A 27530-nucleotide genomic window follows, 5' to 3' on the forward strand; every position below is an offset into this window, starting at 1 on the left:
TTTAGTCCACAAGAGAACATAATTTAATGAGGTGTAGGTGGATGTGTTGGTCACAAGTCTTTAAATGCAGTAAAAATAAACAAAGGGATTCAGTACTGTTGTTTCGGCTGATGTAAGGCATGCAATCTCCACAGAGCTCTGAACACTGAAAGCTACAGGTCATCACAGTAGGACACACAGACACTCAGCCACAACTACACACAGAAGCGCTCTTAAATCCTCTGTTGTTAGGACCCAATAGACATTTATTCTTTGCAAACACGATGAATAGAATTTAGATTCATCACAACAGCAAAAGTAAAGAACAAATACCAATAACATATTCTAAAATGTCCGTTTTCTACCTTATCCACCCTTCAGGAAAGTGATGTGGTTCAGCAGGAATAATTAAAACATGTTAGCGACAATGACAGTTACACAAACAGGTTAGTAGCCTAAACACGTCATGTGAGCATGTTGCACATAGAAATACGATGATTAGAACAGCCGTGACTCTTGCATTTGACCCTAAAACTGCGAAAAACACAAAATCCTACCATGTATTCTACTTTCAGGTGCAGATATCTTATAACACAAAACTACTAACCATTGGCTTGTTTTAAGCCAATAATTCCTTAATATTGATGAAAAACTACTACACTGCAAAAACACAAAATCTTACCAAGTGATTTTGGTCCAGTTTCTAGTGTAGATGTCTTAACACACTGGAAATAAGACAAGCTGACTTGAAAGTAACTTTTCAGCAAGACATAGGGCCTTATTTTAAGTAAATGATTCCTTAATATTGGTATATAAAAAAGTCCTAGTTCCATTGCCAGATAAATTAACTTATAAAATGGAAAAATGTTCTAAGTAAAATAATCTGCCAATGGAACAAGCATTGTTTTCACCAATATTAAAGAGTTATGTACTTAAAACAAACCTCTATATTTTGCTAAAAAGCTACATGTAAGTTAGTTTTGTCTTATTTCAAGTTCACCAAGATATTTGCACTAAGAACTAGACCAAAAATACTAAGGTTTTGTGTTTTAGTAGTGTAGTTCCACTGGGAGATTATTTCACTTATTATATGGAAAATGTTTTTTCATAAGTGAAATAATCTGCCAGAACTTTTCATCCATATTAAGGGATTATTGACTTAAAACAAGCTGCTATATCTTGCTTAAAAGTTTAGACTTTAAAATACTGCTCTCAGTTTATAAACCACTGCATGGATTAGCACTTCAAAACATTAAAGATCTGCTGTTGTCATAGCAACCTTCCAGACCTCCCAGGTCTTTTGGTTCTGGTTCTGGTCTGCTCTGTGTCATCAGAACCAGAACCAAACATGGAGAAGCAGCATTCAGCCTCTATGCACCACAAATCTGGAACACACTTCCAGAAAACTGCAAAACAGCCGAAACACTGAGCTCCTTTAAATCCTGACTAAACCTGTTTAGAGTTGGTTTAGATTAACAGTCCATGAAACATTAATAACGATGAGAAAATGTAATGCTTCAATTATTGACTGTTTGTTCTATGACTTTGTATTTTTGTGTTTTTATGAAACGTCTTGTTGCTGAAATGTGCCATACAAATAAAATTTGATTGATGTTAGTTTTGTCTCCTTTCCATTGTTCGCTAGAAAGAAGAGCAAAAATACTTGGTAGGATTTTGTGCTTGTACGGTGAATTTAGCCAGTCCTCGTAAAGCTATTGTTTGAACCTATTGAAAACAAGTTTCATCCTTCATTTTTTAATTTGTAAATTACATGAAACGCTTCCGCTGTAGCTCTCATATAAAAAGTGCACATATTTGCTAGTTTATGGCGCAACATCCTTGGATCTAAAGTGGCTGTATAAACAGTTAAATATTTGCCTCCATATAAAAATAAAATCAGCGACACAAATATTGCACACCTAAGGAGCTTAGAGTTATTCTATGAAGGGAAATATACAAACAGGGAAATAATAAAGCCTCTGGAGTTATAAATATCTGCATCTTCGGTTTTAAAACTATGTGTGGAGCACGTCGCTGGCTGCAGGTGGGGCAGAGGTGGAGTCACGGCTGGCGATGGGGGGAAATGGGTTCAGGCTGTGCAAGTGAGAAGAGATCAGCAGGAAGTCGTGGAGGACAAACGGGACAGAGCGGCTCAGTGTTGCTGGGCGTCTAGCTCCCTCTGGCGGCAGCCCACGGCAGTGATGAGAGCAGCTCCCTTGCCACTGCCGTCCTCCGACAGCAGGAAGTTAACATCACATTTAGGGGCGAGTTCTTTTACTGTCTGGTGGAAGATCCGAGAGAAGCTGCGAGGAAGAAAACTCAAATGAGAAAACAACTTGAGACTATAAAGAAAACCTGCACTGTAAACATGGGTAAGGGTTTTGAGTATTTCCTTATAGTTTAGTTTTATATTTTAAAAAATACAATAATTGGTAGTAAAATACCAATAAAATAGTAATAGTAGGACTAAAAACCAAGACGTACTTGGTTTCAGTTGCAGCAGTTACCCAAAAACTAAAATGAATTAATCATTATTTTAACTGGTGTTGAAGGCCAGGGGAATATTTGTGCTTAAACTGACCTACTGATCAAGTAATCTACTATATCCACCGCCAGATTATTTCACTTATGAAAAGATATTTTTCCCATTTTATAAGCGGAGGTGGGCAAAATTTGTATCCAAAATTGTACTCGAGTAAGAGAAGCACTACTTCAACATATTTTTACTCAAGTAAAATTAAGAAGTAGCCGTCCAAGAAATTACTCAAGTTAGAGTAAAACAGTATTTGGTAAAAAGTTTACTTAAGTACTGAGTAACTGAGCAAATTATTAATCATTTTATGTTTAAAATTACATCATTAGACAAACCACAATATAAAGTCATGTTGAAATTTTGGTATTTTAAGGGCGAGCATGACAATAATTCATGTCAGTAGCAAAACATAACAAATTCAGGTAAAAAAAAAAAAAAATCCAAATCAGTTTCTTCCAATAAAAAACTTAAGAAAGTCAAACAAAACCTGCAAGTGTGTCTCTGTGTTTGTGAATTTTTGGTTAAAACATGTTCGTTTTTTAAAGCAGCGATGCATCATAATAAAGTTACTCAAGTGAAAGTTAAAAGTACAGCGAAGTAAAAATATTCCTAAAAGTACATTTTTTCAAAAACGTTACTCAAGTGAATACAGCTGAGTAGATATAACTAGTTACTACCAACTCTGGTTATAATAATCTGCCAATGGAAAGGGTCCTTTTTCATTAATATTAAGGAGTTATTGATTTAAAATACTTGGTAAGGTTTTGTGCTTTTGCAGTGTACTGTTTGGCGTTGTGCTGGTCCTCCATCTTGATGATTGTTTACTGTAATCTGGGTCTTACTGTGGGTGCAGCTTGTACAGCGTGCCGTCCACACCCACGGTGATGTCCAAGTGGTCCAGTCCTCGGTTCTCACGGATCTTGTCCACCACGGCGGCCATTCCAGCTCCGCAGATCTGAGCGGCGCGGCGGGACACCGTTCCACACACCTCCTTAACGATAATACTGTCGTCACAGGTGCTGTCGAGTCCCAGCTGCTGCAGGATTGCTCTGACCTGCAGCAGCGCCAGACGATCGCTGTGGAGGAGAGAGAGGGAGAAGGTCAGAGGTCATGCAACAGCGGCGCAGTCACCGGATACGTCTCAGCTGTTCCCAGAGGCGGAGGTAATCGTACACCACAGCGTCTCTTTTCTTTCTTTCATGTGTTGTCTCACTGAATGCTGCCTTTCAGAGAGCCTGGGCTGTAATGCTGCTTTCTGTGGACATTTTAACCCTGTTCCAGTGTTAAACTTTTCTCCAAGAATTATTCACTTAAAACAAGCTCCTATTGTTTGCTGAAGCATTATGTACAAGTTAGTTTTGTACTAAGATATTTGCACTAGAAGCGAGATCTGCCATAAGGACAAATTGTCCCAGAAGTTATTGTGATAAACCATTTGAGACTATTTTCGAGTATTATTGTGATAATGTTATAATAATGCAAGAACAGATTCTGACAGATCAATAAACTTTAAATTCCAATAAACATTTAACACTGGAACTGGAAGACATCTTAAAGATACAAAATAAATAAACAAAACAGCAAATAAAATTAGTTATGGAGTTTGTATAAACAAAATTGTCCTTCAAAAAATGGGCCAGTTGAGACCAAAGCACCAAAATGAAGACTTCAGTCATCTGGACTTTGGTAGAAAAAGATAAAAATGATTTACAATGCAAATGAAAATTATTGACCTTGTTTTAATTCATTATACAATTAATTGATTTATTGCTTATTTTGATGCTTTTGGTCTTCTTTGCTTTTGAAAAACTTAAAGTGATGGGGAAAAAAATAAAATAAATAATGCCACTGACAAAGAGGAGGCATAATTTTTACCCAGTGAATTCTCTCAACATGTTCACAATAAATTCAAGCAACAATTTGTTAGGCATATTTAAATATGTATGCTTTTACATGAAAGAGCAGTTTGTGGAAAACTGTTGGCATTAAATGTGACGGATTCACTCACCTCTCTATCTGTGACAGGAATTTGGTCTCAAAGATGCCGCGAGTCTTCAGTGTCTCTGAAATCTGTCCTCGGAAGAGGAAGCCACGCTTCGTCAGATCAATCAAAATCTGCCGCACGATTTCTCCCAAATACATTCCGCTGCACATCTTCTCATATCTGACAGGTGTGAGAAAGAGATTTTGGTTACTGCACTGTGGAAATCAAACACCTGTCTGATTATTTTGATCATGAGTATGAACTAGACTTTTTAAACGGGAAAATTGACCTGAAAGTCTCGTTAAAAGTAACGGTGCACAGATTGCAGTTTTCTGGCCGATCCCAGATTAACAATCTTTAAAAAGTTTGACCTATTGATTACGATTTTGGCCGATACCAATTTATTTTGTGTGAAAGGTCTCTAAATATAGCAAGAAAGTCGCAGAGTTGGCAACAGTAGGGTGACTATTGGTAACTATAAATGTGCAGAAATGAGCTGGTGTAATTATCTGTCAGTCACTAAAAGTAAAGAAATCGGCACAGATCAGTTAGATGCGGATAAATCAGTGCACCCCTAATTAAAAGTGTTGTTAACTTTCCATGGTTTGTCTTTGACCTCCTGACCTCTGTTTGCCTTCGTTGAGTGAGTTTTCGTCCACTGCCTGATCATATTTTGTCCTGATGTCGTCCAGACAGCCGTTGTCTCCAAACGCCCCCCACTCCATGTTGACACACATCCGACCCTCAGTGCCTCCCACTATTTCAATGTTCTTCAGCTCCTCCATGTAGCAGGCGTTACTTCCTGTGCCTGAGAGCATGCAAAGCAACTTTAAAATGCTTCAATCAATCAATAAGTTTGACAATTTAACATCATCAATGTAGAAACACATTGTCTTATTACACTTACTCTACATGAGAAACTTTTCTCAATAACTTCAAAATACATTTCTTTCATGGCCGCAGACATTAAATTAAGAATATAAGCTTAAAACAATATATAATTCTCCCCAATATTAACCCAAAAAATGTGTATTGATTTTGAATTGGTTTAAAGTGGAGTATTTTTTTCATCCAAATTATTCCATGATTTTAGTCCATACAAAATCATGTTTGTTTTAAAGTAGTCCGCACAGTTTTACTTTTGAAATCCTTCAGTTGTTTATGTATTTGAGCTTCAGATACAAAACTTTTGTAAATTAATTGGCAATAATGTCCTTATAGCTTTAAACGTAACTAATAACATTTTTAAATTAACCAAATCTCCTAGTTTCAAGATATTTTATTGAATAAAGAAATTTGCATTCACTTTATACAGAAATCTTATGGCTTTCTTTTGTGTCACTAACAAAGGCTTAGTTTTGGTTTGTGTTGCCTCAAACCTCTTTACCTGGAATAAAGAGCAATCTGGGCCAAAATTGTAGACTCAAAGTAGTCATAACTTTAGTGATTAATCTCAGAAATTCATTGGAAAACTTGGAAATTTTCTAGAAAATTTTTCAAAATATATTTTTGACATTTGAAATTCAGAAGTGTCCAAATTTTTTGTAGAAAATTTCTGATATTAATCTAAAAATTTAATGTTTGGCATAAATTTACTACTTACTACTGCTTTAATTTTGAACGTTTGCTGTATTGAAAGCCATTTAGTTTTCAGTTTCTTTTGACCTCGATTGAATAAATGCATTTTCAGTAATAAGAACAGGATTGGGTCACTCTGTTTCAAAATGTTTGCTGCATTTAGCCAAGTTTAAAAAAGAATAAACATTGATCTGGGTGCAGCAAAGTTGGCTTTTCAGTAAAAGTCTCTTTTCTTAAAACTTTGTTAGAAAAACACAAATATTTTGTGTTGTACTTTACATTTTTCTGTGTAAGAAAACTATGTTGGTAACAATGATTACAAATTAGAAGTCCCCATCTACATCTGCAGGCCACACAAAATCCGTCTAAGGGCCACAAACGGTCCCCGGGCCACGCTTTGGATACCCATGCTCTATACAATAAGTCAGATATGGAAAAACAAATTAATAATATACTTCATGATCGTTTACCGATTAACCTTTTCTTAATAAATGTATAAAAAACATCTGGAAACCAAAAGAAAAAAGAAAAACGTAAATGGCTCACTCACCTGCAATCAGTCCGACTTCACACGTTGGCTCTTCGTATGCACAGGTCATCATAGTTCCCACAGTGTCATTCACTATGGCAACCACATCCAGCTCAAACTCCTACAGCACAAGCACGATGGGTTAAAGACTGAAGTACAGCTAAATGTGTTCATGTAACGCTTCAGAGGTCAGCTGAAGTCTGGAGTTCACCTGCAGCCATGCAGAATACATATTTTAATATTTTCTCTTCAGTCAGTTGTTTGTTTTAGGAAGACAAAATAACAGGATAATTCTCAAAAAAAAAAAATTAAATACCATCAGTAATTTATGACTTGGATTTCTCATAAATATGTAAATGTTTGAAGGTAGACATTGAAACAGAAACAGGTCGACCTCTAGATAACACACTCTACTTCAGGCTTATAACCCATTATTTCAGGCTTATAACCTACTCTACTTCAGGCTTATAACCCACTCTACTTCAGGCTTATAACCCATTATTTCAGGCTTATAACCTACTCTACTTCAGGCTTATAACCCACTCTACTTCAGGCTTATAACCCATTATTTCAGGCTTATAACCTACTCTACTTCAGGCTTATAACCCACTCTACTTCAGGCTTATAACCCATTATTTTAGGCTTATAACCCATTATTTCAGACTTATAACCTACTCTACTTCAGGCTTATAACCCATTATGTCAGGCTTATAACCTATTCTGCTTCAGGCTTATAACCCACTCTACTTCAGGCTTATAACCCATTATTTCAGGCTTATAACCTACTCTACTTCAGGCTTATAACCCACTCTACTTCAGGCTTATAACCCATTATTTTAGGCTTATAACCCATTATTTCAGACTTATAACCTACTCTACTTCAGGCTTATAACCCATTATGTCAGGCTTATAACCCACTCTACTTCAGGCTTATAAACCATTATTTTAGGCTTATAACCCACTCTACTTCAGGCTTATAACCCATTATTTTAGGCTTATAACCCATTATTTCAGACTTATAACCTACTCTACTTCAGGCTTATAACCCATTATGTCAGGCTTATAACCTTTTCTGCTTCAGGCTTATAACCCACTCTACTTCAGGCTTATAACCCATTATTTCAGGCTTATAACCTACTCTACTTCAGGCTTATAACCCACTCTACTTCAGGCTTATAACCCACTCTACTTCAGGCTTATAACCCATTATTTCAGGCTTATAACCTACTTTACTTCAGGCTTATAACCCACTCTACTTCAGGCTTATAACCCATTATTTCAGGCTTATAACCTACTCTACTTCAGGCTTATAACCCACTCTACTTCAGGCTTATAACCCATTATTTCAGGCTTATAACCTACTCTACTTCAGGCTTATAACCCACTCTACTTCAGTCTTAGAATCTATTCTAATTCAGGGTTAATCTGTGAACTAGATGTTACACAATCAACTGGTAGCTTATTAACATTAAGTAATTTGATATCTTATTCTTAAGTGAATCTAGTAAATGCAAACTTCTGACTTCATATATGCTGTCACTGTTATCACAAAACCTTACTAGTTGCCATGCACCTTGTTAAAACCCAGTAAATTAATTAATATGTAACAGCAAAGATTTGTTTTGTGGATTTTATTCTGATGCCATCATATTACTGTGTTACTGAACCTTATATTTCAACTTTGCTGTAAAGACTGTGGTGGTATTTCCACCTCTACATCATAGCAGATAGTGCAACTCAAAAATCAATCCTCATTAGCTTGTTTTTTTAACTTAATTACTGTGGTTGTTCACACTATTTGAAAGCAATGTTAGTCTGCATTTTTAATAGAACAATGCTAAATGGAAATCTGTTGACAAGAGAATTAATATGAGGGCTGATTACTTTCTGATAAGTAATCAGCCCGAGAACACACCGAGAACAATGCATGTTATTTACATTTTGGGACAAGCTGACAATAAATGATGCAAGCTTTTCCTGAGAGCTGCCACATCCTGAAGCTCTGCCGCCATCAGCTGTCAACACATGCTTTCACAACCATCACCACACACAGCTTCAGTCCAGTCCTGCTTTACCTGTCGGACAGGGATTTACTCTCAGTTTATACTTACTGGGTCTTCAAGCTAAAGAGAGCGAAATCAGTTTATAAACTTTATCATCTGTAACAAATACACAGGTGGGCAGAGAACCCAAACAAGGTACTCAAGTACAACTAGGGCTTTTTCTACGACCACAGTTTGAGTTTTGTACTCAGATTATTAATTAAATTGGAGAATTACATCTTTGGATACGAGTTGAACATGTTTGCTCTGAAAAGTAACTTGAGATGATGCTGGTTGATGTGAGTTGGTGCCATTATAATGAACAAAAATCGAAAGCTTATATGGAGATATCTGAAAATGAAATGTGAACATACAACATTACTGATAATCAAAAATGTAGGACTATTTACTTCCTGCTCTTAAAAACCTCACCTTGAATGTTGAGTAAACTCTTAAAGGACATACTTTCAGGGTAAATTATTTCTACCTTTTAAAGTGATCTTTAGAAATGTTCTTCATTCTTTCTTTAGCCTTTCTTAACTATTTCTGTACATATTGTCTGCTTTGTCACAGACTTTCAACCCACACATTTTCCATCTAGTCGGCCTTTGCAGAGGAATGTTGCTTCATGTTTATAATTACCTCTTTTCTTTTGATTGCTTCTCGGAGAAGCTCCACAACATCTTCACCTTCACAGTCTGTTGCCTTGAAGCCTTTTGTCCAGGTTACCAGGATACCCTGAGGAAAACACAATGCTGATTGGAAAACTTCTCATATAATGGATGCAGAGAGTGTAGGAATGCAAAATTTAACTATAATTATACTAGGTGTGATAAAAGTTGTAGCACTTGAGATTTTGTCCATATAAATCACAGTTTTTGGCCCTGTAAGTGATTTTGTCTGGTTCTTGAATGCAACACAGAAATGACAGATTTGTTTTTCCACTTCAAGTTTGGACGTTTATGCAGTTAAAAATTTTTCACTGCCTTTCAAAAAAGATACAAAATAAAGTTTCCTAAATATGAAGTAGCCATTTAATTACATTTCACAGTAAGCAGAACCAGAACCATTCAGTGGCTTTTACTGGAGAGCAGATTTTAACCTATTCTTTTAGGAAACTCCACTAAATAAAGTTTGTGAAGAATGAGCGACCCGTAAACATGAAAAACCCAAAGATAATAGAAAAACTGTCAACATTTAAAATATACTTTTAGTTTTGTTTTTTGTTTTTTTAACAAGGCAACCAGTTGCCCAATAATTCACAATTCCTCTTCTAATAATAATAATAGTAGTAGTAATACTATATTGATCCCCAAAGGGCGGGGATTTTGTTTGTCCCAGCGTATCACACAATAAAACTTAAAAATAAGTAAATAAATAAAGTAAAAATAAAAAATATATAATACTACTACTACTAATACTAATAATAATAATAATAATTTATATGAATATCAGACTTTGTGTTAGGTTTTTCTTTTTGTTTTACTGAAAGATTTTAAAATAATATTTTGTGGCCCTCAATTGACAGTTTTGGCCGATAAGGTAGAACGTTTGGACACCACTAATATAAATTAAAAGAATGAAAGTAAACAAGAAGCCTGTATTTAGTCTGTGTATACGTAGCTAGCAGTTGGAAGCATATATATATATATATATATTTTTTTTTTTTTTTTCCAAAAGCAACATTTAACTGCGTTAAAGAAGGAGTAACGTAGAACGCACTGCGTCCAGGCTGGTCTGGTGACAGGGGAAGGAGAAGGTGAAACCCAGCGGCAGTCGAGCGCTTTTCATTCCCATGTAGTCCAGGAAGTCGGAGATGCAGTGCACAATGTGGTCAAAAAGCTGCACAGAGACACTCACGTTAGATTCACGGGGGATATAGAAGTAGGTACTGTGTTTTTGTGGAAATTCGTTTATAACAAATAACGCTATTACACAAACATTGAAATAAATCTGTGTAAAGAAACTTTTAAACCAATCAAACAGAAAACCTCCATAAAGGAAGTTATTCTTAAAAGTGATCTAATTCTACGGAGTGAAACATTAACATTACCTCCTCTCCTGTGCCCTGCATGACTTCTATGGGAATGGCGTAGATTTTGTTATGCATTTCTACTGTGCGCTTCTTCCCACTGCGAATCTTAACCAAAAGTACACGGAAGTTTGTTCCTCCAAGGTCCAGAGCTAGAAAATCTCCATTTTCTGAAAAAATAAAACAGGTATTTGTTAACCTGAAAGCCAGCAGAATCTATTCAGTCAACTTCTTGGCTTTTGGTTGCATTATAAACTAAATGCAAGGATTTAGTTTCCGTTTGTCGTCCTGCTACTGACGAGAGACTAATCTAAAAAAGGGCTTTCTAAAAAACATTGTACCTGATGCGCATATATACAGATATTCATATTTCAGCTGTCAGAAGAGACGTTGGCTTCTTAAATTGTATTCGGTCATTTTACAGAAGCGCTATATATTCAACACGTTTTATGAAATGTGTGATGCTGTGAGAGCTCTGGTGGAGCTAGCTGCATATTGTCCCAAAAAACAAAAACAAACCATCATCCTCCTACTACTTCCTGTTGTTTTCTCCTGCGTTTCTGCCAGTAGTAACATCCGGCTGTTGATCATGTGACTCGTGATGTAAAAAAGTATTTTTATATGACTGAAAAAACACCTCGTCCTCGCACAAAAACTTATCAAAAGGTGAGTTATTTTGAAATTGGCATGTTTTCATTAAGCAAATTTATTTCTGTAATTTCAATTTGCATAATTTTATAGTTAATGGAAACACAGCTAGTGATGTCAGCCATTTACTTTATCTCAGGAGCTCCCAACACCTTCTAATACGATCATTTTATTAACAGGAAATTGGCAGATTGTAAATATATGCTGACTTGTCCTTCTCATAAATGAAGTAAAGCGAAGGCTAATTCGAAAGCAGTGAGCTTGGTGAGTAAACACATCCAGCAGGTGATTATCAAACTAATTTCAGCCTGCTTTTTAGGATTTTTGATGTTCCTTTGATTCCTTGTGATGGAAACTCACTCGAAAGTGAAGCTTTCCCTTGATGTCCCTGTTAGCTTGTTTGGTGTTGTTCAGACCTTATTGACACCAACATGCAAAGAGCAACTCTGTTTATAGTTTATGTTTGAATGAGATTCATGCTTTCAGTCACCTGTTCCATCTGGTGTACTCCGAACAAATGTAGGCAGCATTTTGACTGTCGCCTCCTTGTGGGTGTCCTTCTTCAGGCCTCTTTCGATTTCTATTCTCATGCGTTTCTTCACCTCCAGCAGTTGACCTTTGCTCAGCCTGAACTCTGCCAAAGTCTCCTGAATCTGGCGCGCCTGGTCGGTCAAACGGTAGGCCACTGCTGTCACCATGGCAGCACCTTTGCCACTCCCACTTTCAGACAGCAGGAAGCGGACATCAGAGTCTGGAACCAAACGACGCACAGTCTTGTGCAAGCGCCGGGCGTATCTGTTGAAAAACACAGAGATGTGAACCAAGGGAGCATGCAAGTCTTTAAAGGAGAGTATTAGGGAAAAATCAATTTTTTTGACCTTTACATCCTGTTATAATGTTATTCCTTCACCACACACACATCTGGAGTGTTGTTTTGACTCCTCATTTATGCATGTTTGAGAAATCATTGTGTCTCCTGTTGCAGACATTTGGGGGTGCCAAAACGCCTGCTATGCCCCACCTATTTACCCAAAGCTTCGCCTGAAACATCAGTCCTCCCTCACAGAGCTCCTTCAGACTAGTGGTAGCAGCAATTAGCAAACACCTAGTGAACTGCACGTCTGCATAGCTCATCATACAACTTAAGTCTCATGGAGGATCATTGCTGTAAACATGTGGTGAAGGCGGAGTATCAGAAAAAGTAGGAGCTTCTTAAAGAGACAGAGACCAATTTCATTTAAATGACATTTTGTCAAGTCAAATGTCATTTAAATTATTTTTGATATATGCAACATTTTCATAACAACTAAAGATAAAGTTACTTTATAGTTCTGTAAAATGCCAGTATATGCCTGGAAATTACCTAATACCCCCTCTTTAAAGAAACATACAACTAGAAACACTGACAGATATGTTTCTTCGTATTTGGAATGAGGTTCTGTCGTTAAGTTCTTCTTGAGTTCCCGTTGTCTTAAATACTCACTGAGGGTGCATTTTGTAGAGAGAACCATCGATTCCCACAGTCGTGCGAAGGCGTGCAACTCCTTTGTTGTCCTTTAAGCGTGAGAGGATAGCTCCCAGAGTTGCAGAAATCAGATTTGCAGAGCGGAAGGACACAATGGTGCATACATGCCTGACGGCCAGGCAATCTTCATCTGATGGTTCCACACCAAGTCTGGTCAGGATCTCCATACATTTCTTCAGTCCTTCTTTAGTCCTAAAACGACATTTTTACCTCGATGAATACCTCAAGAGAAAGCTGGAGAACTAGTCAGTTTTCTGTTTAAAATAGATATACTAAACTCATCTTAAAAGGGATCTATTATTTATTTTTTTTGTACTTAGGTTTCCACTGCTTCTAAAAACAACCTAGCAACCCCAGTGGAGCTCCACCCATCACCTAGCAACCCCAGCAGAGCGCCCGCATGTTTATTCAGCTGGTTGTACAATGGCTGCTGGAAAAGACAAGTTTTTTGTGGTTGACTTTCCATCCAGAAACTGCTTGCTGCACTCATGTTGGTTGTGCAAGAGTCTCTACTAATGCTTTTCAAAGATGTATGGTTGTATAATTGTGCATCTTTTTGTGACCATTTTCTGTAGCAAGTATAACCATTGAGTTAGGGGGCATGGCCAGCAGCAGATTATTTGGATTCAAAGTGACAAGAGGTCCTAAAAAAATTGAGCTCAAAATAGGCAGAACTGAGCAGACTAAAATCTCATTATTCACAAATGATTTTGTGGGGGGAAAAGTAATGAACATGTTTTCTATAGCCCATACAGCTATACTAACCTGTTCAGGAAAGCACTATAGGTCCCCTTTAACATTATGATTCAAGTCCTTAGGTTTAATACTCCTTAAAAAGTGAAGTCCCTTAACTGTAACTCCTGCAGTGAATCCCAAAATGTGTCCTTATCTTCTACATCATAACACATGCCATTCTCTGCACTCACTTCTCTATGGCAGAAACATGCTTTGTTTCGATCTTTCCTTTGGTCAGAAGCTCAGGCGTGATTCTTCCCTCAAACAGGAGCCCCTCCTTGGCCATCTTCACCAGGATGAGCCGAACCAGCTCTCCCATGTACATTCCACTGGCCATCTTCTCAAACCTCGTCACAGAGAGAAATACTTCAACTTTTAGACAAGCTTCACTTGACAAAATGCATTTTCAAATTGATTTGCACTTTAACTTACAATTGCTTTCCTGGGTTGAGGGAACCTCTGTCAATCTCTCGATCAAATTCTGTACGAATGTCTTCCAAGGAGCCGTTATCCCCAAACGCCCCCCATTCAGTGTTAATGCACATCCGGCCTTCGTCGCCTTCCACCAGGTCAATGTGACGCAGTTCCTCCATGTAGCAGGCGTTTGTCCCCGTTCCTGAAAACATGCAGAGTAAACCAATGTTTTGTTTGAACACATTTGCCCTCATTCTTAAGCCTGTCACAACAATCAATTAATCCGTTAATCGCATAATAAATTGAAATGAGCTCAAAAATTTACATTTTGATGATTGTAATTTTGTTTACAAAGACATCACAATACATTTTATTTATGGTTTCAAGTTGTCTGTATGTTTTTTTATTCGTTTTATTGTTGTGGTTTTATTTTAGATGCTTAAAATGTCTTCCAGTTCCAGAGTTAGGTGTTCTTTGCCAAATTAAAGTCAATGTATTACTTGAAAATAGTCTCAAAACAACAATATTGTCACCTTTATAAAATAATGGCTTATGTCATTTTATTTGGCCAAAAGTGATTTGGTTTTGCCTAAATCATCTTTTGGCAAAAAAGATTCAAGGATTTTTTCTTTTTTCTTTTACTAATATCACTTTTAACAAAAAAAATGGCTTATGCTATTACTTTATTAAGGTGACTATATAATAATTTATCGCAATAATTATTGGGATAATTATTGCGATAATTAATGTCGCAGTAATTTATCGTCCAGTAAAATTTGTTTTCGTGACAGGCCTGCTAACTTTACAGTAAAACATGGGGCTTTGGGCAGCTCAGTCTCTAGATGTAGTTACACAACTTTGATACCAATTTACACTGCCTATTCACTGGGAGAAAGCTGTTATCAGCAATTCAAATGAGATCACATTCAGGATCTGATGTTGAGTTTTTAACATTTGTTGCATCGACATTTGTCTCTTCACAATGAATTAATTTTAAAAAAATCATCTCAACTCTTAATTTTCACCTATAATGATTCCCACTTCACAACGCTGATCGTCAAATCCACATGTCATCATGGTGCCAACTGTGTCGTTCACCACTGCCATGATGTCTGCTTGATAGTCCTGAGAAAACAAAGATCCATACATTTAAATACATTATACTCGTATATAAAGCTTTCAAATGAAGAAAAATTAAGACTCACCCCTCGTTTCTTAATGGCCTTGTTGAGAAGTTTCACAACATCCATTCCCTCTACACCATTAGCCTTAAATTTCTTTGTCCAAGTCACAAGGATGGCCTGTGGAAGAGACGCTTTCGGTTTAAAGGTTTGCTGGAGAAAAATTCACTATGAAATTTCATGAGAAAGTATTTGTCCCTTTCAAATTTCTTCTTGTTTTGACTTCTTGTTCCGCAGATCATCAAACGGTTTAATTCACTGATGTAAAAATGCTAAAAATGATTCAAGTAATCAGTTAAATAGATCTTGATGATCCCCAAAACTTTTGAGAAAGTATTACGTGGACTGATGTGACAAAAATACAATTTTACAAGGTAGGGATGGGTAATAAATTGATTTATTGATTAATTGAGCTTTTTATTTTTTTTTTCAAGTTGGTTTGATATATTTTTTTCCTTTAATAAGTGAGATTATTTCTTTATATTTTCTCTGGTTACCTTTGTCTGACATTAAATTAGTTTGAGTTGAAACATAAAAATGTGATTAAAAAATATAAAACAGATTAAATGCGTTGGGGACCAAATACTTCTTCACAGCCGTGCACATCATAATCCAGTAAAGTGATTACCTCATCCAGTTTGGATTGAACACAGGGGAAGGAGAACGTAAATCCCACAGGGAGTCTTTTATCCTTAATTTTTTGTTTCTCCATAAAATCACCCAGGCACTCAGCGACATGGTCAAAGAGCTGCAGACACACAAAAAGATTTTTACAATGCAAATTATTCAGAAAAAGCATCATAATCGCATATTTGTAAGATAATTATTGTCGCATAGTCAGAGCTATATACAAGTTTCATAACTATTTCATAAAGCCTTGATCCCACATTAAGAAAACCAGTTTGTGCAATCTGGGCTTTGCTTTCATTGTTAAACTGAAAAGAAATTAAAAACATAATACATTGTTAAAATCTCAAGTTACTCAAATAAGAAAGATGTTTTACAATAACACCACACGATGGATATACAGTTGAACAAACTTGTTCGTTCATGGGTCATGTTACCTTTCTCGCCAGCTGTCTGCAGCGTTTCATTAACTAAATTTGTCTTGTTCTAAGTCGGGCCTTTGGGCGACCACACTGCTGCTGCTGCTGCCAGTCGGCCATGTTTTGATTATTGTGTTACAACCTGAGCAGCAGCTGTTGTCTCTATAAGCCAGGTGTTGTTCAGCAGAACTGAAACTCTCCCCTCCTAATGCTCACAGCAGCACAAAGATGATCATAAAAACTGACCTTCACCATCGCCTGATATGTAAATACGTTCTGTACAAGAAAGATTCTAGTAGAGATAAATAACAATGCATCCCATGGCTTGTACAATATGTACTGATTAAGGGTGTTTTCATTCCTGATAGCTCAGTAGACTGGGTTAGATTGGGGACTGAAATTGCAACATTTGTCGCATTTTGAGCTGACAAGCTTGACATGTCACCATAATCCAAAGGTCTGTAGTTTTAAAGGGGCGGTATCATGTAATTTATTTATATTTTTTTAAGTTATGTATCAAGTTATTCCACCAACAAAAACAGCAGCAATTAGGAAACACCTGGTGGAACTGCCCACCTACTGATCTCATCATGCACATTACTCAGTCCAAGAGAGGTTTTAATAGATTTCCTTAGTTGATCGACTTTCTGCATTTTTTTTTACACCTGATGGTCCAGTAGACTGGATTTGATTAGGGACTAAAATTGCAACATTTGTTTCATTTTAATCTGGGGCAGTTTGCTTTCATACTGCACTGTCAAACGATTCAAACTAATTGAAAACCTGTTCAGTTCCTCTCCGGTGGTGGCGCTGCACCAACAACTAGTGAAGGAAATGACATGAAAACTTTGGAAGAACATTGAGCGCAACTTCCTTCTTCACAAAATGTAAACAACATTGGAGTAGCGTCAGATTTTAATGGTTGTGTGGATTTCTCTTATTTTTAGTAAAAGATTATGAGCTGTTTTCCCCACTAGCACTAGTCTTGCGTTTGTGTTGGTTGTAGTTACCCAGAATGCCATGGCATTCTGACAAAAAAAATAATTTAGAATCTAGAAAGTTATGCATAATAGTTAAGATTTGAACGGGAGATCTTTTTGATGTCGGGAGGCTTAGAGTCTAGTGTTCGCATTAACCTTTTGCACGTGACGTCACGCTCTAAAACGACCAATGCGCTTCTAAAAAAACAAAAGAGAATGCGCTCCTTTTAAAGATAGTCTGAAAACAGACATCTGTAACCTATTATCGCTTCTATTTATTCGATTTTACTTTAAAAATGGTCATAGGATGCTGCACGGTCGGCTGGACAAGCAGACATGGGTGCAATCAAACTTGACATTTTGTTTTATAACTTTTAATGAAAGAAGATACGGTGGTGATGGATAGCAGCTGCTAATCATAATGACCGTCAGCCCTCGGTGTAAACGCGGATTTGCAGCGAACACTTTGTACAAGGCAAGAAGATTAACATTCACATAATTTATAAGTAAGTATGATTAGAAAGGTATCAAATATTGCATTATGGAGAAGATACTCGTCTAACCATTAGTAACCATGGAGACAGTTGCCATGTAGCCTAGCATGACGGTTAGCATCTCGTGTTTTGGACGTTTTTAAGGCTGCTCCGATGTAAGGTGAAACGCTGCTTATGACTGATATAAATCATGTGGTGTGAATTCAGACAAAGTCGGTAATTTGATCAACACGTCAGGAGGGAGGCGGTATGGGTCGGTTTCTAAGCTAGCTGTTTCAAACTTCTGTAAATCCCGCCGTCTGTGAGCCCCAGCCAGGTGTGTTACATCACAGACAAATTAGCTCCACTCGAACAAGAAGAAGCCATGAATAAACTGGTAAAACCAACTTTGGAAAACAATTTCAGTCGCTCTGTGCAATACTCCCGTCCCTCACTTCCGACGTCCAACATGTCGCCTCGAGTGATTGAGTGACGTAGTTGCAAAGGGTCAATAGAAAAAGGAAAAGGGTTCAGATTTGGCTTAACAGCAGCTGACTGCTTCATTTACCTGTGTCCCACTCCCATGGATGATGTCATCAGGAGTGTCGTAGACCTGGCTCTCCATCTGAACCGGCTGCTTCTTGTCCTGTGTCACTTTGACACGCAAGATCCGAAAGTTTGACCCACCAAGATCAAGAGCTATGAAGTCTCCCTTTTCTGACAAATTGAGAACATAATGAAATGTTATAGATTTATTACCAGAATTATTCGGCCATACTTTAAATAGTTTGTTCCAAAAACAAAAATCTGATTCAGTTTATGAAGCTTAGACAAATTCAGTTGCTTTTGACTGTCATGATGCATAACCCCTGTTTAAACTTCAGTGCTTGGGGGAAGAAAATCAAGCCAAACAAAACTCTGAATCCTTTATTTGCGTTTAAAACTTTACCACATTGTTGCATTGGATATGATGAGACTTTTGTGCTCCTGGTTTCTATGAAATACACCAACTCTGTATAGTTATGACTGTCCTCCCAGCACTAAATGGTGACTAATCAAATATACATCTCTATAAATGTACGGTTTTATTAGGATTGTAATTGTTTACTTTCAAATGACCTGCCCAATATAAAACATGACACATGAGCAAATGTAATTGTCTTATTTTGCTCGATAGACTTCAACATTCAACTGTAAAATTTTGTTGTAGGGCTTTGATAATAATAAATTTAAAAATTATCAATATAGTCAATATAATTATATAAAATATAACTGTATTGGTGTGAGAGAGAAGTGGAGTAAAATTAGGGTAGATTTAATACTTCAGCTCAAGACCAGTTTGTATTTTTGAACCTGTTCTGTTGCTAGTTAGACATTTTTTGTATGTTTTCACAAACAGCTTCTGATCCAAGCAGAATTCAGCTTTATTTCTTGGTATTAACTCAGAAATATACAGTCTCTGACACTGTAACTATCGATCCTATCATTGCTTATCTATTAATCTTTTTTTAACTCTCATCATGCCTTGAACTTTACCCTTTTGCTTTCTCTGATGTTGAAACTAAGGGCTATTTATAACGTGTGAACCCTGGAGTCAGGCTGTGCCATTGCTCAACTAAATCAGACGTGTATGTCACTCTTATATCCATATATAAATAATTTGTATTTTATTAAGGAAAAGCAATGGAAATGCTCCCCAGTCCAAGAGGAAGTCGGGTGGTTTTCTTTTTATAGACACTTATCTCTGGGTTCTGGTGCCGGTAAGAATAGACGTGCTGCCTTTGTATCTTTAGCTTTGGCAAACAGGGCTCACTCTCTGACAATGGGAAAAGTTATGTTTGCTTTCCTGTATTTACCTTTTTTAAGTTAGCACAAGCATCCAGAAATTGAGTTGAACCCAACTTGACCCTGTTCTGGTTGGAACTTGCCAGTCGTTGTACCCGGATACCGGACCAATGAATTTCTAAGTATTACATGCATTCAGGCACTGAACACTTTCACTACCAGACTTTATGTTACTGTGTTTGTAACTGATTATAAAGATAGAAGTTTTTCAAATCAAAATTCCTACTTTGTGGAAAATTCAGTTAATTTTTGTAATCTGAAACTTCTGGCTTTCCAGCTTCTCCTAGCTATAGCACTTTTCTTGTACTTTGTCAACCTCCAGTTATCCTGAACATCAAAACAGGGGGTCAAAATATTATTTCTGTAAGACTATAGGCATAAAAAGCCACTTCTAGGTCCCATTTTCCACTCTTTCTGCAGCTTCTTCCATTATCCCAAACCCCCATCAGCGCCACTGTGCCTAAAGAAGCTCAGCCCACATGACCCGGCTTCACTTGAGTCGCGATGGTTTTATTTATATCTCTTGCTCATTTATAGTGAGAGACGTAGGTATTAAATCCCATTTAATTGGTTTGTTCTGTTACAGGAAATTAAAGGCATCCAGTTTTTGTGGTAGTTCCATTTAACTGAAACTGAATATTTAGAAACTCCAGAAAGAAAACCGACATTAGATCAAAGATGATTTCTGTGTCATTGAGTGAAATAGGTAGTTATTGGCGACCAAAGTGCTAAGACATTCTCTGTTTGGCACTCATCACACAGTAGATTTGGGCAATCTTCTTCTCTTCATAGAAATTCTCCTAGGCTTCTTTTCTGCTGCTTGGCAACTTGAAGCTTTGAGTTTTTGTCATAGTGGGAGACATTTCCATAGTCCCTCCTTGTTGTTCTGGCAGAGGTAGCAAGGTCTTGGCTCCAGATCTCAAATAGCCCCATCCACTGGCCCATTACTGAGATTAAGTAAGGAACTCTTGGCATGAAACCAGCCCTGAAGCATTATGCTTCCCCCTCCATACACGACTGTGGGGATTTTGTTCTCCAGGTCATACTCAGTAGCTCTCTTCCTCCAAACTTGACCAGTCAAGTTGACACCAGAAGGCATGACTTTGGTCTTTTACGGTCACAGCACTTCATCCTAAGACTTAAATGTTTTTCCTGTAACTGTGAGTTGTTTCTCTGCCATTAGCACATTTAGCAGCATGTACACAAGATTGACTGACAGCGCTAAGACACTCCTCCTGGCTCTGATTGGTTGTTTTGGGATGGGGGGTGGTGCATTTCTTCAGGTGGAGGTGATTGAATATCTGTCTCATATTAAACTGTCACAAGATGGTGACAGTTTTAACAAATATGTAAAAAACATATTTTTTGTAAAAGTTGCATACTGCAGCTTTAACTAGTTCTTATCTTGAAATACATTTGTTTTAGATCAAAATGAAACTACCAAAAATCTGGAGACTTTGCTTTAACAAAAGAACAGGAAACTAATCCAAAGTGTATACTGAGATTGTTGGGGATCGTTCCAACTAGGATTTGAACCACCAATGTTTTGTTCTTATAGAAAGAACAGTTCATTTGCTCTCCTGAATTTCCAAATTTTTTCTCATAAGTGATCAATATATCGCTACTGAGCAATAAGCTTTTAACCATCAAAGGCTAATTGTAGCACCTACAGTCATAAACCTCCACCATGTCTTACGGTTTATACGAAGCTCATAAGTCATTCAACTCTGTCCTAGTTTTTATTTATTAAAGTTGTATTTTCTGTAATAAGTCCAGGAAGTGATTAGGCTTTCCAAACTGGCCTCACAGACAAAACCATCGTGATTTAATCCAGAGCAAATCCAGAACACAGACAGGCTTACCTCACAGGACACTGCTTTAATATTTCAATGCATCGGCACATTTTTGTAAAGAGAACGACGATGCATCAAATGTCACAATGTATGTGGTGTAGTAAAATTGTTTTTTTTATTTTTATTTTCTGGTTATACTTAAAAAAGTCTTAAATTTGTATATCTAAAAAAAAATGCCTTAAATGTTTTTAAATTAATTTAAAAAAGCCTTAAATTTTGTGCTGAAAGAACTATTTAATTTAGAATATTGTATGTATTTTTTTTTCTAGTGGGTCTTTTCTGTCAGTCAATTGAGTCACGTTTGAGTGGCTTATTCATTGCATTATGTGACTCGGGGCGGTTGAGGCTATTGGTAACTAGCTGCTAATAAGCCAATGCTAGCTAGAAAAAGTATATTAGAAGCTACTTTAGCAGGAGCTTTTGGTTTGGCTCCTGCAGTGGAAATGGATAGAGGTTTTTCTCTTTCTAGCTAGAAAAACTAGCTAGCCTTTTCTGGCTGGTTTTCATCCCCTCTCCATTTTGGAGAAAACTATTGTGGAGAGATGCTTTTCTGCATCTATCATGGCTTAAGGGCAAATTTATCGCCAGATTGCTGGAAGACGTTTGCCTCCGATTTCTGTTGCTAACCCATACGATGCTGCTTTCATTCTGTGCAAAAAATCTTGGCACTACGGAGGTTAAGGCCGTTTCTTTTTTACTTTTCTGTTGTGATGCAGGCCTTAAATTTAATTCATGATGATCTTAAAAAGTCTTCAGTGTGAGTTGGTGAAACCTGCATTGACGCTCTACCTGATCCATCAGGGATGGACCGAACGAAGGTGGGCAGCATCTTCACCGTCGCTGTGGGGTTCGTGTCACGGCCGAGTCCGTTCTCCATGTCCCTACGGAAACGGCCCATGATGTCCCTCAGCGTCTCGTCAGAGAAACGCATGGAGTAAAGGTACTTATCAATCTGGAGAACAGACACACAAAGACGGGCATAAGGGAAGGTTAATCAGTCACATAAAAGGATCGATTCAGCTGGGATACCAATGCCAAAGTCTAAGCTATTGGAGATAAACAATGACATGCAGAGCAGGCAGCTATCTCACTGCGAAAACAGAAAATCTTACCAAGTAATTTTGCTCTAGTTTTTACTGCAAATTTCTTAGTACACTTGAAATAAGACAAACTAACTTTTCAGCAAGATATAGAGGCTTATTTTAAGTAAATAATTCCTTTATATTGATTGAGAAGTATTTGTTCTATTGGCAGATAATTTAACCTATGGCATGGGGAAAATATTAAGTTAAATAATCTCCCAATGGAACTAGTACTTTTTCATCAATATAAAGGAATTATTTACTTTAAACATGCATCTATGTCTTGCTAAAAACTTGCTTGTAAGTTAGTTTTGTCTTTTTTCAAGTTTACTAAGCTATTTGCACTAGAAACTAAACCAAAAATACTTGGTAAGATTTTATGTTTTTGCAGTGCAGGACTTGTACAACCTTTTATTACATTTTAATAGGGTTGGTAGCTTATTGCCGTCACAGAGAAAAATAACATTTTGATTATGATCACGTTATAACGTCATAATTATATTGTACAAACATTGTAATATATTGTTTATTATATTGCATAAACATGATGATTTCATGCAGTGATGCCGTTGGCGATAGTTTCATGACAGTGCATGCATAATGATGTACAATGGCTAATTTACAAGAGTTGGTCAGGTTTTGCTTCATGCTTGGCGGAAAGATGCTAATGTTGCTGTGCATTGTGGATTAAATCATTATAAATAGTATGTGCATTCAGAGTAGGATCCTAAGCAAAATGAGATTGCATAGAAGGAAAAATCAATCCAGTCCTCTAGATATGGTGGCCTATCTAACTGACCAGCTGGAGAGTAATGGGAAACATTAGTTTCACCATGTTAAATGGATTCAAAATGGATATGTGGTAATTCAGACTTTTGCTACACTTTCTTGAGTCCAGTAGTGTAGCCTAAAGAGGCGGTTGATGTCAGGCGATTATGTAAATCCTGGACCTAATTTCCTGTGCCATGTTTACTCCTACCATGTAGGAATAGCAACAATAGCTATCCATATTTTTAGCCATTCATTTCTCATCAAATATCCCAAATAAACTTCTTCCTAAAACTCATATTGCATACTGCACCATCTGAAAGAAATTATTACATTTATGCAACATATTACTATGTTTGTGCAACATAATTATCATGTCATAACATGATAGTGTTCAAAAAATGTATTTTCCTTCATGACATCAATCAATGCACTATAGCTGGTTTTGTATTTAACCAGCTATAGTGCAATGAAAAATATTTCCACCCTCTTAAATATTTCAGATGATCAAACATGTTAAAATCAGATATAGATGAGTAAATACAAAAAACTGTGTTTCAGTATTGATTATATTTTATTTTTCCTCAGGTAAAATAACTATCCAAACCATTCTGACCATAATGTGACTAAATGAATTGCCAACTGACACCAACTGCCATCAAGCTGTTGAAATACCTGGCAATGAATCTTTACAAGTCTGTGGAGAAATTTTAGCTGATAAAGCATGAATGGGTTGTTTAAGGTCACAGCATCTCAGTTTAGTAGGTCAGTCCAGAGCCTTCATTTTGTTTTTCAGCTTTTCACAGGTGGACTTGCTGGTAGGGCTGGACGATATGGCTAAAAATATATATATCAGGTTTATATCAATCGATGCCAATAATTATTGATTAGTTGTTGTTTTTTTTTTATCTGAAGTATTGCTTATCGGATGGCGTGACCTTTCCTGTTTTATCCACAGTTGTTACTCCATACCGGTTTTTTAAATCATTTTTCAGCAGTTATGAGACACAGTGGCGAAACTTAAACCGCTACTGTGCCAGTTCCTCAACTGTTGTTGCTAGGTAACCAAAGAATGTGTGAGTTGCTAGGTAACCAAAGAGGGAGTGAGTTAGTTGATTCAAATTCAGAAATACTTTATTGATCCCAGAGGAAAATTAAATGTTGTTGTAACTCATATTAATTAAAATTCCTCAAAGAATTACTGTAGATGGACCAACCTTCCTTAGAGGTTGAGTGATAAAGTCTTTGGTGACGCTCTATTTGACGGGGTGTGCATAACACTGACATGACATAACACCTGTTATGAACATCAAAGAGTCTTTATGAATGTCTATGACTGTTGTCATGAAGTGTCATTTGGTAAAGAATGACACTTTTAGTGCAAAGTTGCTTTAAAAGTTGCATTAAAAGTCCATTAAAAGTGCCAACTTTGCATTTAAATGTCATTATTTACAAAATAATTTAAAGTTGGCACTTTTAATGGACTTTTAATGCAACTTTTAAAGCAACATTATTTACAGAATGACACTTCATGACAACAGTCATAGACATACATAAGGACTCCTTCATGTGTCATGTCGATCTTATGCATACCCTGTCAAATAAAGTGTTACCAAGTCTTTCCTCAGCCTACATCTCCCAGAATGCTGTGCGTTTCTGGATTGTAGTCCAGTGAATATCCCATATATCGAAAATATATTCATTATCTATCTGTCTTATTGTGACATATATTTACTGTCCAGCCCTACTTACTGGTGTGCTCTGGATCACTGATCGTCCTACTGGTCACAAACTGGCTGGACATTTTTTATTTTCTGATACAGAGTAGAAATCATCATCATTTTATTAGTTGTGGCAAGTCGACCAGGTAATGAAGAAACAAGGCATCTGAGGTTGACTGTCTGTGTGACGATCTTAGTAAGTTAGAAAAAACTAACTTACAAGTAACTTTTTACCACAATATAGGAGCTTGTTTCAATAATTCAATAATTCATTAATATTGATGAAAAAGTTCAAGCTATAAGTGAAATAATCTACCAGTGGAACAAGACATTTTAACTTATACTATGGGAAAAGTAGTTTTTCATCCATATAAAGGTAGCTCCTATTTCTTCCTGAAAAGTTACTAGCAAGTTGGATATTTGCACTAAAAACTAGAATAAAAATACTTTAAGATTTTGGGTATTTGAATTTGAGTTTCAATGTTCTAATAGATTTATGTTTTCTTTTCAGACCTGATGAGTAAAAATGGAGAACACAATGGGTGAGTAAAACCAAAGCAAGATGGAGTTCGCATGACTTTTTACAACAGCCTTCCAGCCGGTGTCGGTCTTCTCTGGACGCCATGGCAACCGGTGCTGTGAAACCCTCTGACGGTGGCGACGTGCTGCAGACACCATCCCTGACCACAGCTCAGCTCAAGGACATCGATGTCAAACACCAATAATCCATCGGAAACCCAGGAAACGGTCCAACCCCTGACTCACCACCTCATCGTGACCTTCCCCACTTGTAGCTGTGACAAGCTACATCCTCCTCTCCCAACGTGATCGGCCCCCAGAAGCCGATTCCCAACATGCCGCTGGTGGTAACCATCACCTGCAGCTGTCACGGCACAGGAGCCTCCAGCATTATCTCCTGGTTTAACGTTCTGCTGCTTACCTTCTTGAGCTGATCATCCTTCAGCTCGGTGAAGTAGTAGGCCAGAAGCTGAGCCGCTATCATCCTGCCCAGGAGCTGTCAGCTGCCGTGTGCTTCTCAGAGTAGAGCCTGTGAAAGAAGGAGGCCTTGGCAAGTTTACTCCTCTCCCCCCCTCACTGATCCGTCCAACCTGGAGTGAAAGAAGCAGCAGGCCTGAGCTGAGCAGCTGGGCAAGGCAAGGTTAAAAGGAAAAAGGTCCGGTAGCCGTGCCTGCTAGTCTGCGACACGCAGCACTCACCGCCTCTCTCTATCTCTCTCTGTCACACACACACACACACGCAAACAAACACACACACACAGGCTAGGTTTTACTCTCCCTCTCCCCTCTCAGTTGCTAGCTCCCGGTTAGCTCTAGGGAGATGATCAGCTCTGCACTGGAATGGTCTTTCTGCTACGCCCTGCCCCCACTAAGCCTGCTGATTGGCTGGGTGAGGAATCTGAAGGAGAGTAGAGGGCTGACAAGAGGAGGGAGTGTGTGAGAATATGAGAGAGGAGGAGGGCGAGCGCTGGCTGAAGAAGGGAGCTGCATCTGTATGATAAGCCACCGGCCGCGCTCTCGTGTTGCTACGTGCAGAGGGGCAGGACCACAGCGTGTTGTCATCATTTCTCTGACTGCGGCTCACTCAGCATCAGCTGCAGAGCATCACTTCAGAAACATTTCCCGCACATTCCCGACATGCAGATTTATAGTTTTGATGTCTTAACTCTGCAGCACACAGCAGCTCAGCAGCCAAAACAAGAGGCTGCAGGTCTTTCCTGATGATTAAACTATATTAACTGGTTCTGCATCGTGTTTCAGTAGCTTAGTTTAATTTCATTGTGACTTTTTGTTTGTCTAACTCAGTTAATTTTAACAATTTTTTCAAGTTTTTGCTAGTTTTTATTTGTTATTACTAGTTAAATATGGTTTTATTATAGCAGTAGTTTCATTTTTGTTATACTTTAGTTCATTTTAGGTGCAAAATCATATTTTCAATCTTATTGATATTTATTAATACTCCCATTGAACAAACCGGAGAAAATGGTAAAAATAATTCCCAGAATACAGACAATTTGGGGATTTCTCGATCATCATTGATTTGAATTCATCATGACAATAAATCATAAGAAATTCAATAAATGCCTTCACCTGGTCTGCATGTTTTCATATTTTAAAATAGTAAAGCATTATTATTTCCAACACTTTAAAAATTGAGATTTTTAACCCAAGATTACCATGCAGTGATAATCTTACCAGATTCAGTGGAAACTGTAACAGATCAGCATCATGTCAGTAAAACAGTAATTATTTCCTCATCTGGAGGACAGTAGCTCATTTCTTCTCGTTTCTGTTCAGCATTTGGTTCATTGGGTTAATGGGTGAAGGGATTCAACAAATCCCATCGTTACAGTGCAGAGTGAGAGTCCGCCCCTCTGCGCTGCGTCACCTCGCAGAGCGTGAATGGACCCACGTCCGCCGGCTCACTGACGCAGTAAAACTGTGACGTCTCCTTTTTCATCCAACCTCGTGATTCGTCTGATTTAGAGCTGTTAAAATCTCTGCCCTCTAAAATGCGTTCCTCAGTCTTCTCCCTGTCAGCTTCACTTCAGTCTGCATCGGTTT

General features: G+C 37.5%; 1 protein-coding gene across 3 annotated transcripts; it reads right to left on the reverse strand.

The window, feature by feature from the left end:
• LOC106930240 (hexokinase-1) lies at positions 1 to 27530 on the reverse strand. Of its 3 annotated transcripts, none has more exons than XM_088005848.1 (20): positions 27162 to 27530; positions 25889 to 26057; positions 22167 to 22329; positions 18248 to 18396; positions 15809 to 15928; positions 15205 to 15300; positions 15025 to 15124; positions 14018 to 14201; positions 13777 to 13932; positions 12809 to 13042; positions 11816 to 12120; positions 10699 to 10847; positions 10368 to 10487; positions 9288 to 9383; positions 8715 to 8726; positions 6625 to 6724; positions 5121 to 5304; positions 4521 to 4676; positions 3355 to 3588; positions 1 to 2282 (listed from the first exon to the last, which is right to left on the reverse strand). In XM_088005848.1, the coding sequence occupies exons 2-20, from the start codon at positions 25949 to 25951 to the stop codon at positions 2132 to 2134; spliced, it is 2772 nt and encodes a 923-aa protein (XP_087861974.1). In that variant the 5' UTR covers positions 25952 to 26057; positions 27162 to 27530; the 3' UTR covers positions 1 to 2131. The 3 variants fall into 3 exon arrangements, with proteins under 3 accessions (XP_087861974.1, XP_087861972.1, XP_014863159.2); XM_088005846.1 differs by lacking the exon at positions 27162 to 27530 and adding an exon at positions 26166 to 26691; XM_015007673.2 differs by lacking the exons at positions 8715 to 8726; positions 27162 to 27530 and having other exon boundaries at positions 25889 to 26684.

The sequence above is a fragment of the Poecilia mexicana genome, unplaced genomic scaffold, assembly GCF_051168715.1.
Source record: "Poecilia mexicana isolate PSO_F unplaced genomic scaffold, ASM5116871v1 scaffold_1, whole genome shotgun sequence".
Taxonomy (NCBI): domain Eukaryota; kingdom Metazoa; phylum Chordata; class Actinopteri; order Cyprinodontiformes; family Poeciliidae; genus Poecilia; species Poecilia mexicana.

Excerpts from the sequence above, each read along its gene's own strand:
- LOC106930240 (XM_088005848.1), bottom strand. The coding sequence starts at position 25,951 with ATGATAGCGGCTCAGCTTCTGGCCTACTACTTCACCGAGCTGAAGGAT. Across the intron at positions 13,043-13,776 it reads CATGTTTCTGCCATAGAGAA|GACTAAAGAAGGACTGAAGA; the intron begins GTGAGTGCAGAG and ends ATGTCGTTTTAG. Across the intron at positions 5,305-6,624 it reads TGAAGTCGGACTGATTGCAG|GCACAGGAAGTAACGCCTGC; the intron begins GTGAGTGAGCCA and ends GCATGCTCTCAG.